At 32.3% G+C, this 18,009-nt stretch overlaps 1 protein-coding gene across 1 annotated transcript in view; it reads right to left on the reverse strand.

Annotated features, from left to right (window-relative positions):
- Positions 1-18,009, reverse strand: part of TRHDE (thyrotropin-releasing hormone degrading enzyme) — a gene marked incomplete at its 5' end in the record, with an annotated part of 176,482 nt that overhangs the window by 94,532 nt on the left and 63,941 nt on the right. Inside the window, 5 exons of the mRNA XM_012657456.1 lie at positions 3,504-3,559; positions 3,660-3,793; positions 11,034-11,122; positions 16,327-16,514; positions 17,168-17,233. Coding sequence (XP_012512910.1) covers positions 3,504-3,559; positions 3,660-3,793; positions 11,034-11,122; positions 16,327-16,514; positions 17,168-17,233 — 533 coding nt within the window. The remainder of the gene's footprint in view (positions 1-3,503; positions 3,560-3,659; positions 3,794-11,033; positions 11,123-16,326; positions 16,515-17,167; positions 17,234-18,009) is intronic.

An 18,009-nucleotide genomic window follows, 5' to 3' on the forward strand; every position in this document is an offset into this window, starting at 1 on the left:
AAAAATATTACATTAAAAAAAACCACAAACACCCAACAAATATATTAATTGATTCCCAGTACATAGCAATGAAAATTAGAATATGTAATTGTGGAAACAGTGTCATTTCATAAAGCAGCTTTTACTTTTCCTTTCCATCTAAAGTATGATCATAAACAGCTTATATCTTTGAAGAAAACAAGGAAATGACACAATATTACCAGAACCCATGTATACAAAATTATAGGGCTTGACTTAGGGACCTGAATAAATTGGGAGAAATAACATTCTGTCATTGGAAACCTCAAATTTGAAAAGATGTTAAAACTCTACAAATTAATTTATAAATCCAATGAATATCCAGCATCCCTTTTTTTTTCTTTTCTCTCTGTCTCTTTTTTTTTTTTTTTTTAAAGATGAGGTCTTACTATGTTGCCCAGGCTAGATTAGAATTCCTGAATTCAATCCATCCTCCCACCTCGGCCTCCCCAGTAAATGGGATTATAGGCACACGCCACCATGTCTGGCTATAGCAGGATTTTGTATTGGAATTCATCAAACTGATTATAAAATTTATTTTGAAAAGAAATATGTAAGATTTTGAATAAGAATAAGATCAAATTTTGTCAACTGCAATATACTATAAATCTAAACTATTTAAAACAATATGGTAATGGTGCCAAAAAAATAGAGACTAATTAAACAAAATCAGATTAATTCCCTAAAATATGAGCATTTTCATTAAGATAATGATATCATTTAAATCCATGGATAAAGAAAGTCCTTTACAGGATATTTAATAAATATTTGCTATTCTTCTACTTGCTATCTTTGAAGAAGCCAAAGTGTACATGATATGTTTAGGAAACTGAAAGAAGGTTGATATAAATTGAATAGCAAAACTATATCAACTCGGTTACAATGAGATATGAATAATCCTTATTATTGATTATAATCACTTTGTTGTGCTAGTACGTATTTTTCATTCTATCTAACTATATTTTTGTACCCATTAACTGTCCCCACTTTATCCTCCCTCCCCACTTCCTTTAACTCCAAATAAATACAGGGCATTTGCCTGAATAAATCTGATTGTGTATTTATTTACTTTCATATTAATAGTAAAATTATCTCATGCGCAGTAAAACACATTAGAAGTACATATTCAATGAGATTTACATATTTTCTGGTGAATTTGTATAAACGATAATGAAATTATTTATTTCAAACTTTTAAGGCTTCCAAAATTGTCATTGAAAGCAATGCTTGGCCTCAGTGAACAAGGAATCTAATTTTGGAAAAAAAATCATCCACTAACATAAATAAAATGCTCCATTTTAAAATAATTTCTATCATTTAATGCAGATGAGTCAAAAGATCCTTTCCTTTCAATTTCCATCTGTCCTCTATCTTGAGGATATCACTACTTATTTGCTTTCTCACCATCATTTCAAACTCATAAGGATTCCCATGAACTACTGTTTCAAAACCCTTCAGTCCTTCTATTATGCCTGGCTCTTTTATTGAAATAAGTAACATTACTGCCAAGAATCAGGATAGTGGCATAGTGCTCTGATTAATGGCGTAGGCTCTACAGCCAGAACACCTGGACCCAGGTCCTGGCTCTGCCAGTTATTAGCTGTATGACTTTAGAAGGCACGTTGCATGACCTCCCTGAAACTCCATTTCCTCACCTTTAAAGTGGAAATAATAATAAAACATATTTATATATCTTATAGGGTTGCTGTGAGAATTAAACAAATTACTATATATAAAACACACCACCATCTCGCACCTTGTGTTTGATAATTATAAGCCAGTGATATTAGTTCTCTCTGAGTTCCTAACCCTTTCCTTGGGGTACTCAACATTTCTCTCTCTCTCTCTTTTTTTCTGTTCCTCTTTTAGTGGAATATTACATTAAGTACACTCTCTTTCTGGCTTTCTGGACTCTCTAAACTTTTATGTCAAAATAATTTTTCTGTCATACTTAATACTATCTTCAACATGTCCCTATTCCACGCAGAGCAAAAGCTACATCTTAATCATTGTCTCCATATATCACTATCTCAGCAGGGCTTCCTCCATCTCTATTATGTCTAAATTTCTGCCCAATAAAATGGTGCCATAGCATGGAATAGCCCTCGTTTACCTTTGCTACAAGTGAATCCCAGCTCTCATTAAACAACTATGTTCAATTGGTACAATTTCCTTGGAAATTTCCTCCCTGATAAATTGTACTTAGATTTGCCATTCAGTTAGTAGGCAAATCTGTGCCTGAAACTCTATAGAATGCTTGGTTAGAAGGAGGCACTCATATACCATCGTTCACCAAACGAAAAAAATCTTAGTAATCGCTCTTGGCTTCCTTCATGACAATAAGGAGAGCAGAAATCAGAGATTTCTTTTTTTAAAAAGCATAAAAGCACTGGACATTTCTTCTTTAACCTGCTGTATGTGTTCTCCCCTCCACATTACTTATTTCCCCAAAATTAATTTCCATAACTTCTTTACAAACTTTGGCTTTGCTTCAATCAAAGTAATCATCAAGGCTTCTAAATGTAAGGTTATTATTTTGATGGGTTAAAATGCTACAGGATGTGAGATGCTTTTTAACATATGGAAGAGAAGAAATTTGACTGAATACATATACCGTAAAAGCAGTTTCAGGTCCCATGTATGAAACAGCACCTATTGCTAAGATAAGTCATGCGTTCATATCAGCACAGACATAACTAACCAGTTTCACACAAGTATCTTAGAAGAGTATGTGATAAATCACAATAGCAAAATTAAGAGAGTTACCCATGTCTTAATCTGTAGCTTGGAAAATTAGATTTTTAACATTAAAACTGTACTTGGATGTGAAATAGTACAAAATATTAAAAGAACTGAGTTTATTTTACCATTTTGTCTCAAATTGAGTAAATACCTTGAGTTTATAATCAACATTATTTTATTTAATGACTATTTGAAGGAATAACTGATTTTAACATAAATTGAATTATGAATATAGCATAGCTATTACTATAATTAGCATAACTAAAATCTTCTGACAGAAGATTGATACATATTTTGTCCAGAACAGTTCTCCCCAGTAGAATATTTATTTCTGTCTTGTGGCACAAGCTTCTTCTCATCATGAATCACATTCAGAAAAACATTTTTAAAAAACTGCTATATATCAAGAAAAATTGCCAGTATTTGAAGGTTTTTTTCTATCAAAAATTAAATATGCCGTAATGGTCATTTTCATTAATGAAATTGGGAAGAGATTATTAATCTTCAGAGTGTTAAACTAAACTTGCAGAGAAATTGATCAAGCTTCTAATTTGGAAATATCCTGTGGCTATTATTGATTGAGAGTTTGGGACGCTAATTATAATTCATATCCAAACATGAAGAATGTGAGACAGAAATTGTTTTTTAAAATTTCTTAAATTAAAAAATATATACTATTTAGCTTAATAGAGGAAAATTTTCAGGCATGAGTGTTTACTGTGGAGATCCACAGAAAAACATACCTGGCCAGGCTGAAGGCATCGTCGATCAAACCCGCTCGATTACTGACAGATAGAACCTATGAGGCCAATCAGAAAAAAAAAATGGAATAATTTAGATTAAAATGGCAGGTGTTCACATATCAAAACAGATCTTTGATGAGCAAATCCAGAGTATACCTCATGGTTCCTGATTAATTGATCAATTAACAATCGCCAGTTCCTTAGGTCATAGTTGACTCTAAAATAACCAGTTTGATTGATGTTCCCCAGCAGCCAGCTTCCTTTGTTGAAATAAGTTATTCTGTGGTGCTCTGAAAATAGCATTTTGGAAGTAAATAGATTTTAAATTTTAAGAGTGAAAATGGAATGGAGTATATTTTCTTAAAAACAGATATAACAATACCAATAGTTAAAAGAGAATTCCAACCTAAATACCTAATTGAAACCTACTCTTTAATTAATCACTTGCATCTAGAATTTGTTAGACAAACCTTTAGTTGGTTACTAATTATAATCTCAATTAACTGTTTTCTTATAATTAACATTTTTATTCTTGATAAAACCCTATTGCCTATACATAATTTTCTTTCTCAAAATAAGTGTTACCTAGAAATCTACCATTGTATTCACTCAGCTTCCAATTAGATTGTATTAGGATATGTTGCTAGAATAAAAGCAGAGGTTTTAAATGCATAGTTTACTTATTTTGCTTAGTAAGAAATTGATTAAAAAACAGAGCTCATTTACTTGAAAGTCACTATTTTTTCTTGCCTTTTTTTCTTGTGCTTTCTTGGAAATACTAATAAATAACAGACTTTTCAACATCATCAATAATGGTAGAAAAAGGAATCTTGTTTGTTCAAGACTGTAATATTTCCATATAGAAACAACGATAATAAATTTTTATTGGGATCACAGTGGAAAATGGTAACTTGATTATGTTTACCAGCTAATTTAGCAGAAGCCAGTAAAAACAATATTATAACTTCTTACATATTTAACTCCTTCAAATATGGTACAGAAAGAGAACTCCATTCACTTGTAAAGTTAAGCTTCTTTGATTGCACAGAATCACATTTCACAATTCTAATAATTTTGCTGTTGATCTTCAGTACTCATGCTTCATAAAATTTACACAATGAAGTTGACCAAAATCTAAACACACACACACACACACACACACACACACACACAGTCTGACATCCAGGAGGAAAAAAAACAAAACCACATTGTTCTACCGACAATGACTCAAAACCATAAAATACATCACAGAAACCATATGCCACAGGTCTGAGAACATCTCTAGTTCTTATGCCATTATCGAAGTTTTTACACATCAAACGTGAAATAGAAAATAAATTTTCCCCTTTATTTCCTTGAATTTACAGAGTACTCTGTCTCAAGTAGAGGCCACACAAGAAGTTACACCACAAAAATTATTGGGAGGACATTGATGACCATTCATTTCTAAGGTCTGGAATCGGGTGGGCTAATTAATCCAATGCATGTCACAGACCACCGATTTTCAAAAACCTGCAGTAATACAAAATGTATTTAACCCAGAAGTATGCTGAATGTAAAAATTTAATCTTTAATATTTCAAATATCACTCCAACTTCTCACCACCTTTATAAATCATGTCTATTGGAACATATATGGTAATTGAATGGTCCAAATGGTTCATCTTAGGTCTCCTGACTTCATGTTTTTTTTCCTATGTTATGATCTATTGATACAAGATGAGATAACACTTCTGCTGTAATATGATATACATTTGTCACATTCTTATATTGATTTGAAAGGGGGAAATGGTACTGGAAAAAGAAATAGAATAGTGTAGGAAAGCTGGATTCTTATTTCAGCTTTCCTAAACATAAATATTTGAATGTAGGTCATTGATTCTCTTTGGTTCTCAATTTTCTTACTGTAACCTGGAGGTCAAACAATGGCCCTTAAGACCCCTTCCAAGTCTATGATTCAATGGAAGAAGGGGCTATTTTTCTTACAGATTATACTTTCCTTAATCCATGGTCCTTGGAAAAATTAATCTACCAGGTATTTTTCTAAAATGCAAGTTATTTCTCAAGTCTCTAAATCTTTATAATTGTATATTTTTCAAAATTTCAATGTTTAGCCACACAATTGCTTTGAAGAAGTTTTAGAATGTCACATCCATTTTACGAATGTAAAAATGACAATAAAAATTACTAACAATATGGCATTCTTAAAAACTAAACTAAAATAACCTCATAAAGACTTCAATTGATCATTCCTGAATTCAGTGAATAAAAATTAAACTTAAATATCAAGAATATTGTTTCTCCTGAGTAACCCTGTCTTCAAGTATACTAAGATTTTTATAAGAAAAAATATTAAAACTATGATCGAATTCACTTGAACTAAGAGCAAATTTGATAATTTCTGCCTAAGAAGTATTCTTTTTTCAAAAAGTTATAATATTAAAGCATTGAGTTTAATATATGATTTAGAGTTTTTACAAGTTTGAAATGGTCATAGATTTTTATGACTTTAAATCTACTTTTTAAAGTTGCTTCCTGTTTGCATTTTAGATAGCTAGCATAACTCAAGCCCAGGTAATTCACTTGGCTCTAGTTTTCAAACTTATTCTACTCAACAACGTATAGGTTGAATATAGTCAAATTAAAATTAATACATACATTAAAATAGAAAAATAATTCCTATACCTTCTACAATGTCTAACCAGAATAAGAAAAGCAGGTTTATATTGTTTTTAAGTATGTCATTATTAAATTTATATCTAAAGCCTGAAGGTTATTACTGTTCATGAATATTTTTATGCCTTGTTACAAATGAGATCTTTGGAGAAATGATTCCCTGAAAGATTTTGTAATAGATTTTTAAATATCTTTTCAGTTCTAGTTAATTATATCCCTAAAATGTTCTTCAAATTAACTAATGGCAAGCAATGAATTTTAAGGAGATCTTTTCCAATAGCCTAATGAGGTATGGTATTTGATTAGTACCATAATAAAAAGTATAGAAGTTATATTTTGAGTGTTGGTAATAATAATTAAAAATTATATTTAGAATGTATCCAAAATGGCACAAGACTTAGACTATACCAATGTATAGAGTAATTGGTATTTTATAAAATTTTATATTTTATACTTTCTTTTGTAATAAACAGGGAAAAGAGATTAGGCATTTCTACCCAAAACTTTCTGGTTGCAGAGAATTCAAATTTTTTAAAAGAGGGTCACCCAGAATAACAAGGGTAACACTGTGAGAGAAAATCAGGGATAAGACATTATAATAAGTTTCCTCGCTGGACATTTGTGAAAATAAAATGAGAATGTTCCGTAAAACCTATAAAGAACCATGTGCATATATCCAAAGACATCATGTTGAGTAACTGACAGATCTACAAAGCAACCTACCAAAGTGTCAAGATCTTAACCAGGCCCGGCGCGGTGGCTCACGCCTGTAATCCCAGCACTCTGGGGGGCCGAGGCGGGTGGATCGCTCAAGGTCAGGAGTTCGAGACCAGCCGGAACAAGAGCGAGACCCTGCCTCTACTAAAAAATAGAAACAAATGATCTGGACAACTAAATATATATATAGAGAGAGAAAAAATTAGCCGGGCATGGTGGCGCGTGCCTGCAGTCCCAGCTACTCGGGAGGCTGAGGCAGTAGGATCGCTTGAGCCCAGGCGTTTGAGGTTGCTGTGAGCTAGGCTGACGCCAAGGCACTCACTCTAGCCAGGGCAACAGAGTGAGACTCTGTCTCAAAAAAAAAAAAAAAGATCTTAACCAGTATATACTTGTGTACGCATGTGCGCGATAGAGTCAGGGGAGGGGGTCCAGAGAAAAGAAAACCAAGCTCCTAAAGCCAGCTCTTACCTAACTGACTGACATTTTGAGCAAGTTATTTCTCAAGCCTTATTTTCCTCATTTGTAAAATGGAGATAAAAATAATACTCATTTTAAAGGTTCGTGAATCTCTACCATTAAATTAGGACTAATCAATCAACACTATGTGCACATATGGAAATAACATTCATTGCAAACCAAGCAAGAGGAAGGAGAAAAGAGGGAAGGGGTAAAATCACACCTAACAGGTACAATGCACACTATCAGGGGATGGGCACACTTACAACTTTGACTCAAATGATACAAAAGCAATTTATGTAACCAAAACGTTTGTACCCCCATAATATTCTGAAATAAATTAAAGTAAAATAAAATAAAATAAAAGTTTGTGAGTCTCAAATGAACCAACATTTGAGGAAAGTACTGCAGCATTATGCTATTTTTAATGTTTACTTCTAATACTTCTAATATTCTAATTGATACTTTCAGGATCGATTTCTCTTCCATTTAAACCTTTTTTGACCCAACATTTGGCATTAAATTTATTCCCCTCCACTCACTGTTAGTTGGATAGCCAGTCAACATGCAACCTACTATATATAAACATATCTGAATTTTTGATATTTTCATATTAAGAATGAAAAAGATAAATACTTCAACCCGCTTTCAATAACTTGAAAATTGGTTTAAAAACTATTTTTAGGGCCGGGCGGGGTGGTGCACACCTGTGATCCTAGCACTCTGGGAGGCCGAGGCGCCTCACTCTGGGAGGCCGAGGCGCCTCACTCAAGGTCAGGAGTTCGAGACCAGCCTGAGCAAGAGCGAGACCCTGTCTCTACCAAAAAATAGAAAGAAATGATCTGGACAACTAAAAATATATATATAGAAAAAATTAGCCGGGCATAGTGGCGCATGCCTGTAGTCCCAGCTAGTGGGGAGGCTGAGGCAGAAGGATTGCTTAAGCCCAGGAGTCTGAGGTTGCTGTGAGCTAGGCTGACGCCAAGGCACTCACTCTAGCCCTGGCAACAGAGCGAGACTCTGTCTCAAAAAAAAAAAAAACAAAACTATTTTTAGGCTAAAATGATCTATGCCTTACCTTGGCATTAATTAGATATTCACCCAAAGTGTTTTCAAAAACTTGAACTGTCAAGAGTATATGATGATTTCAATCAAATTTATGTTTTGTAGAATCCATCAACGATTTCACCTACATATCTTGTAAGATCAAATCTATATCACTACTGACAATGAAAAGATCTGGCTGTTATAATTAAATATGGAATTTTTTTACATATGTTGAGAAAAATTGACCAGAATATTGTCTTCCTGTTTTTATGGGGAAAATTTTCATTGATATCAGTTGACAATATTTTGAAGAAAAGGAGACGTGATAACATATAAAAGAAGACAAGAGTTAATAACTTTCCTTTTTCTTCCTGATCTTTGTTTGGTGTTAGTTTTTTGTTAGTCATCAGAATGAAGGACATAGTGACAAAATTGAATACAATGGGGATGTAAAGGCAAAACAGGAAGGTGGCTTTCTTTTAGGTGCCTTTTGGAAACTTTCTTCCAGATTTGCATATTTATAAAGTTTTCAGAAAACATTTCAAGAAGCATTTACTTAGTATGGGAATCCTGAAAAAGCCTCAACATTTCAAACGGGACAATGTTTATGTCAAACAGAGGATTCTCCTATGATATAATGGAAAATGACCCATTGTCGTGTGCAGGTCACACATTGCACAAGTTTGGAGTGGGGGAATGTGTCCTTCATATCATAGTCTGTGTAAATAGCACCGCCTAAAGTTACACACTGCACAAACTGTGCAGCCATGTATAATAAACATACATATCAATGTAGGTAATATTTTAGGCAAAAATACGGTTTGAATCAATACGTAGTTGTTATTCCTGAATGATAATGAAAGGCTCTACAGGGAAATAATTCATCAAACATAATTGGTGGCTATTGGTCACAGAAAGCTGTGACACTATTCTCAATAATCTTTGAAGGATGAGGATACTACGAATAACAGCATGAAAAGAACTAGGGAGTTTAGAGGAAAGGTATCCAATAAGAATCAGACTTGCCCTGAATCTTTCCACCATCTAAAAGTGAAGTTTTGCACTAATCCTGCTGTTTGGTCAGTATATTTACACTTTTTTAATGTTCCCGTTTCTATTCTACCTTCCAAAGATAAACGTTTTACTTTATTTTGGAAGATTGCTGTCTCCCATGCTCCTAGCAATTCTGCGAGGGATGGCTTCATTCTAATAGTTAGAGCATTACAATAACAACTCACTGCTTTCACTCATGGCTTCATAACAACCTATGTAGATAAATTAAACAACTACATAGTGACAAGTATAAAGAAAAATAACACAGGAAATATGCATTCAGAATCATGGTATAAATATTAACTCCAGGAAATGAAAAGAACAGATTACAATAAACAATTTAAAAGGAAAACACTAAAGAATTTTAAAGTATGCATTTCAATGCATCACTGTGTTACATATCAATGTTTTATATACAATGCATGTAAATGAAAGCATATATTTTCATATTATGTGATTATGTGTTAAAAATACAATAAGATTAAAATTTAAATAAAAATGTACCTGGAACTATAAGTGTTTTTACTTCTGTTAACCAGATTAGATTTCGCTGTGAGAACTTTTTCTTGACTGTATATATGTATGTATTTTGAGCACTCAATAGCAAGACTGAGAGGAAGAAACAATATTTGTTTATTTATACCGATATTTCACCTTATTTAAAATAAAAGATTTGTAGCTGTTTAAAATATGCTTACCAAAAGAGTAAGATAATATCAATTAACAGCATGTGAGGAAGGAGTAAGAAAAAATGATGAACAAAATTGACCATCTAAATCTAAATGAAATGTTATGTAAAAGATGATAATTGTCTTTTATCTCCAATTCAATGGAAAACAGAAATAAAAGGGACCTGTTTCACATTGTAGCATGAAGGATATAGATTGGATTCAAGAAATAGCTTTCTGACAGTAAATTGAAATAGGTCACTATCTTATTTGAAGGTATTTAGAAAAAGAAGAGAATCTCATCTCTCTCTGCTCCTTGAGGTTTGACCCTACCTAGGAGGGTGTTTGATGACCTGTCTAAGCCCCTCCCTTCTGGCCCTATAATTAGATAATTCCATGGAGACTATTTCCTCCTCATCCCTTAAAGAGACAGTCTATTAAAGAGAAGACAGCAGCAAAGTGGGATTAAAAATAATGCCTGTATTTCAGTATTTACCATACCGTTCTATTGGGACTTATAATTATATTTTAGTTACATTTGGAGTTATAAAATTATACAGTTTAAAACAGCTAGGATTAGTACTATGAATACTAACTATAAATACATCAAAGAAATAAGTTCTTTAGAGTTATAAAATTATGCAGTTTAAAACAGTTAGGATTAGTAATACAAATACTAACTACAAATACATCAAAGAAACAAATAAATTTAATAATTATATAGGCAGACTGAAATTAGACTACTTAGAAACTATGTTATACTATATCTAATTTTATGGAAGTGATTATCATTTCTCTAACTTCTCTTTCTAATTTGTCTTCATTCACATTTTATAACAGCTCAAATCAGAGGTTAAGTTGCTAAATTGTTATCAGAAACCAGATAGTTCCTCAGGGGAGAATATATATTTTACCTGATTTGTTAGACACCCAAATAATTGCTTCTGAAGACACATGGCTTCTATTTCCTACCACAATAGTTAATGGAATCTGCCACAGGTAACTGCAAAATAAAAGAGAAACTTTAAGAATAAAAATAGCTACATTAAAACAAAAACAAACAAAAAAAATCATTTCTCACGCACCTTCTGTGTGATATTTATTACTCTTTTTAGGGAAAGTAAAAAAATTTCCCAGTCATAAAAATAAGAAATAAGTCAGGAAGATGAATTCACTTTCGATGCCACTAAGAAGACTTAGCCTCCAAGAGTTTTAATTTCAATGCAAAAACAGAACTGCCAACCAAACAATTTATCTTGAACAACAACAACAAAAAAAACAGATTTACATTTTGCATTTGAAAATAAAAAGTAACTAGTGTCCATAAATCTGAGCCACGTCATATATTGATTAAAGTCTAAAAATAACTCCTTTTTCTTTTTTTCCATATTAGATTAATACACATTTCAGTGGCTTCATGCATTTACATTTGAATATTCTCTTTATTTATTGTCTAATGATTCTGCAGGTCGCTATTAACATAATCCATAGTCGACAGAAAGGTTAATATGGCATGCCTAAAGTTACTCAGCAAAAAGGAATGGAAGAGTAAAACTAATTAGATTACCCTGAAATCCAGATCAATACAAAACACATTGTGGGGCACACATAATGCTTGTTTTCTGCAATGGAATTTCCAAATTGATGTGTCAAGGCATCCACCAACATGCAGGACCCAGTCATGAGTCTCAGCTATCAAAGAGAAGCATTTTCTAACATTAACCATTTTATAGGATAAAAATTGAGGCCTACACTTGTACATGAAGTAATATCAATTTCATCTCACATGAGTAGCCAGAAAGATACTGAATGGTCTTACAATAAGCCCACTGACTATATTTTTTTTCCTTCTTTGGAATATAGTCAGATTATTTTGATCTATCATTGAATGATTAGCAACAGGGTAGCCAACAATTCTAGTAAGGGAGAAATATTTTTCAGTTTAGAAATGTAAGAAGAGATGCTATGTCAGCTCAATAATGGTGAGAGTGAATAAAGAATTTATAATTTTTCAGTAAACATGCTTGGGGTGATAAACATTATAAAGAACATGTCTTTTTGGGAGTGTGGAAGAGGAAATCTGTCATGTGAAATTTGATTATTTAATCATTTCATGTTTTATAGCATAATAAACAGAATTCAGAAATAGTAAAGAATCGAAATGGAAGATTGGAAAAAGTTTTATACCAACTGCTATCTTCAGCAAAGTCAAAATAATATGTTTAAAATTCTAAATTTTAAAACTATCTGCTGTTTTTAACAAGAAAAAACATTTTTCAGAGCCAACTCTGTGGAGACACTATCCTATACTAACACTGACTCCACACAATCAGTCAGGAAATAAAACAATTTATAGTAGCCAAACCTGTATTGATTCTTCAGATAGTAGTTGGTGAACGATAACCCAGATAACCTCTTAACAAAGACTGCCAAGCTTCCAACACAGGACTAAGAATATTCATTAATATTTAATGACAGATTTACTGTGGAAGAGACAGAGAACTGATACATTTCTTTAATACTTGTTCTCTAAAAATGATGAATCTCTTTTGGTTAATTGGAATAATTAGTTAAGAGATAACAGTGCCTGACTCTGGGTCTGATTCTCAAGTTAACTTATAAGCTCATTTTGTCTATCTTGATCTTGAAAAAGCCTGGAAATAGGAGGCATTTTATAAATTGCTGTTAAATTTGATTGAATGGGCTTGGAGTAAAGTAAAATAAAAAGGTACCAAATCAATCTATAGGTTAAGACAGAGATTAACTTTATAAACTTGACTTTTTCACATACATCTTCCACATTGATTGGGTCAATTAAATTGGGAAGCCAAATAAGTATCAGTTAAAGAGCAAAAAATATGTAAAATTGAGGGTGTTTTAAAATCCTCAAGGATAAATGTGTCTGTTATGTAGCATGATCATAAAATGTTTACGGAATATTGTTTGCCCTTAATACAAGCAAACATAATTTTGTAGGTATTTAAATTGTACGCTTCTAAATAACTAGAGATTATGATAAAGTTGGTATGTTTCAACATTTAAGTTTTAGAAAAAAGTCTCTAAAGTACAAGAAAAAGATTCACATAAGTATCTGCATGCTTTATATAGTCAACACCACATACATACAGAAAACTCCCTAAATGTCAGACACTGCATCACATAGCTATTGAGATGCAAGTTAAATATAAGATTTTGAGATATACACATTGGGGTACATTGTAAAATGTTTAAAAGCATAGACTTCTGTATTTTTCCTAATAATGTTTTTGTACCTATTCTATGTGTGTTGTGGTGGGAAGTAGGTACACATACACAAAACAAAAATCTATACATCATCACAAAGACAAGTTAAAAGTTGCAAGTTACTAAGCATATCTGAAATTTGTATTCATTTGTGACCTGTTGTACTGTCAATACTACATAAGTTATTTCTCATATTTTTCCAAACAACATGTATTTGGTCTTTTCATAAACTTCATTTTAAAATCAAAGAAAGCATGATAATTATGTTGTTTTGTGACTACAACTTGAAAGACTAGAAGACACTAAACATAGTTGAATGAAAAGCCCTGTGTAATATGCCTATAAAGAAATCTAAGACTGCAATGGATTATGTTTAAAAAGAGACTAAGGAAAAGAATTTGTGAAATTAGATTGTGTTCCAACTGCTTAAATTTAACTTAAATTTTAGTCATCTCATTGTAAGCATTAAAAAAAAGTAAAAGCAAAAAAAATGCATTTTAAAAGATGCCCAAGACATTTTTTCGTTAATAGTTCCTGGGACTACCTTTCTTTATCAGTAGTTTGCATTTTCATATTAATAATAAAGCAAAATTTATTCTCATGATTATATTGAGGTAGAAAAGAACAGGTGCATATTAGCTCGTTCGAGAATTTTTTTAAAAAATACTATCAATATTAATGAAGCATTAGTGTAGACTTCGTGAAAAACTGTTCATAGATTGCTATCATCAGGTCAGTAAGAGAAGGAAAGTATGACCGTGGAGGTAAACATAATTCCCTGCAGCAGAGAACTTTGAGAAGCTCCTCAGTGTGTAAGGCGGCATTACTTAACATCGCAATGAGCATTAACTTTATCAAGAAAAAAGGGCTACACAAATTAGCAACTTCCCAAGTATCAAAATTCTAACATATTTTACACTCTGTTACACAGGAGCTAACTTTATGTGATTATTAGTTATGGAAAGATCTTTCTTTTCTATGCTGTAATATAACTATTATAATACGTACAAAAATTTAGTTACTAGATACATTAAAAATGTTCTAGGCATATTGTAATGATGTTCTAATGTGCCTTAGAAAAATAAAGACAAAGAATTGATTATCCTGGCTCAGAAAATATTCACAATTCACAGGATTTCTGACCTTGATGGGCAGTAGGATTTACTCCATCAACTGTTCGCATTGCAATAAAGATCTAGGAAGGCTAGAGACAAAGGCCAGATGTAATTGGCATTGAAGCTTTGACCGAAATGTTACAGTGAGTTAAACGATCAATAATATAAACTTAAATACTAAATTGTTAATTATAAGCTCTATTATTTTAAAATAAATAGAAAATCATTTTTGAGACTAACGGATGCCCTGCAATATCTTAATATTTTATATGTCAAGTTCTCCCGGTTCAAAATCATCCATGATTTTATAACTCCAGCAAAAGCAAAGCTCTCTGGATATTACATACACTTATACAGCCTGGGAGAAATTCTTCCTTTAAAGAGTCAGACTCGTGGCTGGTACATCTGATGTATTTTATAGATTGACAGAGTATTTTTGTTCAAAATTTGTTCTGTCATCTGTGTGTCCTTTATGTTTTTCTGCATCAATGATGCTTATGTCAGACTGATCCTTCTCAAAGGCCTGCCCCGAATCTCTCTAGCTTTGCCACAGTCAAGTAGTTTTATGTAGTTCCTGGCAAGGCCACGGTAGATGCCTAAGCGTGTTTAGCCTGGGGCCAGACGGGCGACGATCAGAAGCAGCACTTGGCAGCTGTAGGGAATCCAGGCTGGGTAAAGAAGCACATTGACAGAGTCAGACCCTAACGGTGGTGACAGTATGGCAGGGTGACACCGTATTCCACGAGTTCAAGGAGTTGGATTACAAAGGGCAGTGTGTTGAAGGTAATGTAGACTGTATATTAAGAAGATTTAAGACAGTGCTTTCCTAAATCGAATTCCAAATGTAGTCACCAGAAACATTCATGAATTCTCAATTACTTCTCTGTATAGCCAGTCTTGGAGCTAGTCTGCTTGGGAACAATTTCTATTCTTCTTAGAGATAACAAAGTTAACGTAATGTATGCTCCAGATCTCCTACAAAAGGTAATAGGAGACAGCCTGAGTAACCTAATCCAAACATCTCATTTTATTTGTTACATTTAACGTCTTTCCTTCCCTGTCCCCCAACCCTTGCCCAGCCTCTTACCAGGGCATCTTATATGAAGCAAAACTCATTAATTTAATTTCTATTATCTTTCATTGGCTCAGCCTTTAATGAGACACTAAATAGTCAGAAAACATTAAGTAGAAAAGAAATAAATCCTACAATCTGAGTTATAAGTAATTAAATAAGAGTTTCAAAAGAAAGTTTAAAAAACCCAACAAATACACATTCTATGTATGCTGTCTGTTTAGTGGTTTTAAACACTAAAAATAAGGGCAAGAGAACGTATTTTGATACTAAGTGGCACTGATACTTAGATCATTTCAAGTTATTTATTTTAAGTTCCTTTGACTCAGACATTATTTAGTTTAGATTTTTTTTGTTTTAATTAGTTTTTCTGGATTATTAGTTTCTATTCTTATTTGTTTTATAAATCTCAGTTTGCTCATTCCATTTAACGCACCACAATACATCTTAACTTTCTTGAGTTTAATTCAAGAAACATTCATGGGAAAAAGTGAAAAATCACATTTTATTTTTTTTAAATCACCATGATAATTTAAAATTTTGTCTTTCTAAACAAATAACCCTGGTGTGTGGTCTCTGTAAGAATAAAAATATCCAGAAAATGGGAGTAATAGAAGAATCAAAATGAAACTAGCATATGTAAATAAAGAAATGAAAGCTATACTTCCCTTACAGCATTTCAGAATTGCATTATCAATGCTATTTAAAACATAACAAAAATGCAAAGTGAAATGTAAGAATAAAAATGATTTTTTCACGTAAAAAAGATAATTGTACCTGTTATTTTGAAGTTCAAGTGCTTTAGTTTTAGCACTGATGTCATAAATAAAATGTTGTTGGGTAATTATTATTCTATTTTCTGTGGTTGTGTTTCCCAAGATGGTGATAACAGGATAACCCATCTGGAGTGTCCACTGATCCATTACTTCTTGTATATTTACATACTTTCCATTCCTTTTTAAAGCCTTTACAACCAAAATTGCATAAATTAGTTTTATAAACATCAATTGTAAACATAATTAACATTAAGCCAATTTCATTTTCACCTTTACAATTAACCTAAATATGAAAACATTTAAAGTCAGTGAAGTCAATATAACGTGCTAGTAAAATTAACCTTTTTGCCTGAAGTTAAGCTTCATGCATATATATACACATATATAAAAATGAAAGTTGTATTAATGTTAAAGTTTTTACATAACAGAAAGTAAATTATATTTTAATGCTAAAGAATTTCTTGCAGCATAAGTTATCTCCAGTATGTTTAGCGTCACATTTAAATATTTTTAATTCATATATAGAAAAAAATATTTAAAACTTCAATTATTTCTTTCTTTAACATGAATATCTTACAAGATATCAAAATTATATTTCAGAACTATTGTCATGTTTGAAATCAGGCAAGGTATCTTTTACTATGATTTGTAGTTTAAGTAATTTTAAACTCCGTTATCTTTATAATACATTACATTAAACATAAAACAAAAAAGCAATATGAGGAAATGGGAAATACAAAAAGTAAAAACAAACTGTCAGTGTCAATAAAGTTATGAATGTCATATATTCAATTCAAAGATTCAAGTAGAGGTTTTTGATACTTGAGCTTTCAATACTTTACCTCTGATAATGTATTCCAGAGATCATTTCTGGCTGCATTGCCATACTTGTGAATAGTTAAATAATCCTGCAAGAATTTAAAATTGTAATTACAATTCAAAGATTAAACAATTACCAGCAAACACGCTTATTTCTCAATTCAATTGACCATTTCCATTTGTTGGAATTGCATTAATATAAAGAGAAAGACATGCAAAAAGATTAAAAGTCTCATATTCCAAAGACCTTTAACTGTAGCATATTTCCTAATTAAGTCATCAAACAATGTTAATCTCTTAAAAATGATTTTTATAGCCATAGTCAGTTCTTGAAGATGTCCACGGTCAAAGATCTGCCTCTAATTGAGCAAGTCGACATTAGTCAATTTCAAAGAAACTACCTCTGCAGTGAAATATTTAGGGGAAAGTTTCCCATCAGGCTTTTGTGTTAAAGTGTTGAAAAAGAAATATTTTCTTTTATTGAAAAAGAAAAAAAGCCACTGATATGTGCTGATATTAAGAAGGATTGCTTTGCTGAAAGAGTACTTCCTCGACAATCTGTTTTCAGTTCCTTAGTCTCTCTGTAAAGGAGAGGCTGCCCATTCCAAAAATGACATACACTTATTTCTATGAATTTGAAACACATTAATATTTAATAAGAAAAAGTAAATCCTAGATTTATTTAATATTTTTGGGCTTAGAACGTCCCATTTCTCATGTTCAAAAATCAGTGGCCTTGGGCCGGGCGCAGTGGCTCACGCCTGTAGTCCTAGCACTCTGGGAGGCCGAGGCGGGTGGATCGCTCAAGGTCAGGAGTTCGAGGGCAGCCTGAGCAAGAGCGAGACCCCGTCTCTACTAAAAAATA

Source organism: Propithecus coquereli, unplaced genomic scaffold (assembly GCF_000956105.1).
Source record: "Propithecus coquereli isolate 6110/MARCELLA unplaced genomic scaffold, Pcoq_1.0 Scaffold541, whole genome shotgun sequence".
Classification (NCBI taxonomy): Eukaryota; Metazoa; Chordata; class Mammalia; order Primates; family Indriidae; genus Propithecus; species Propithecus coquereli.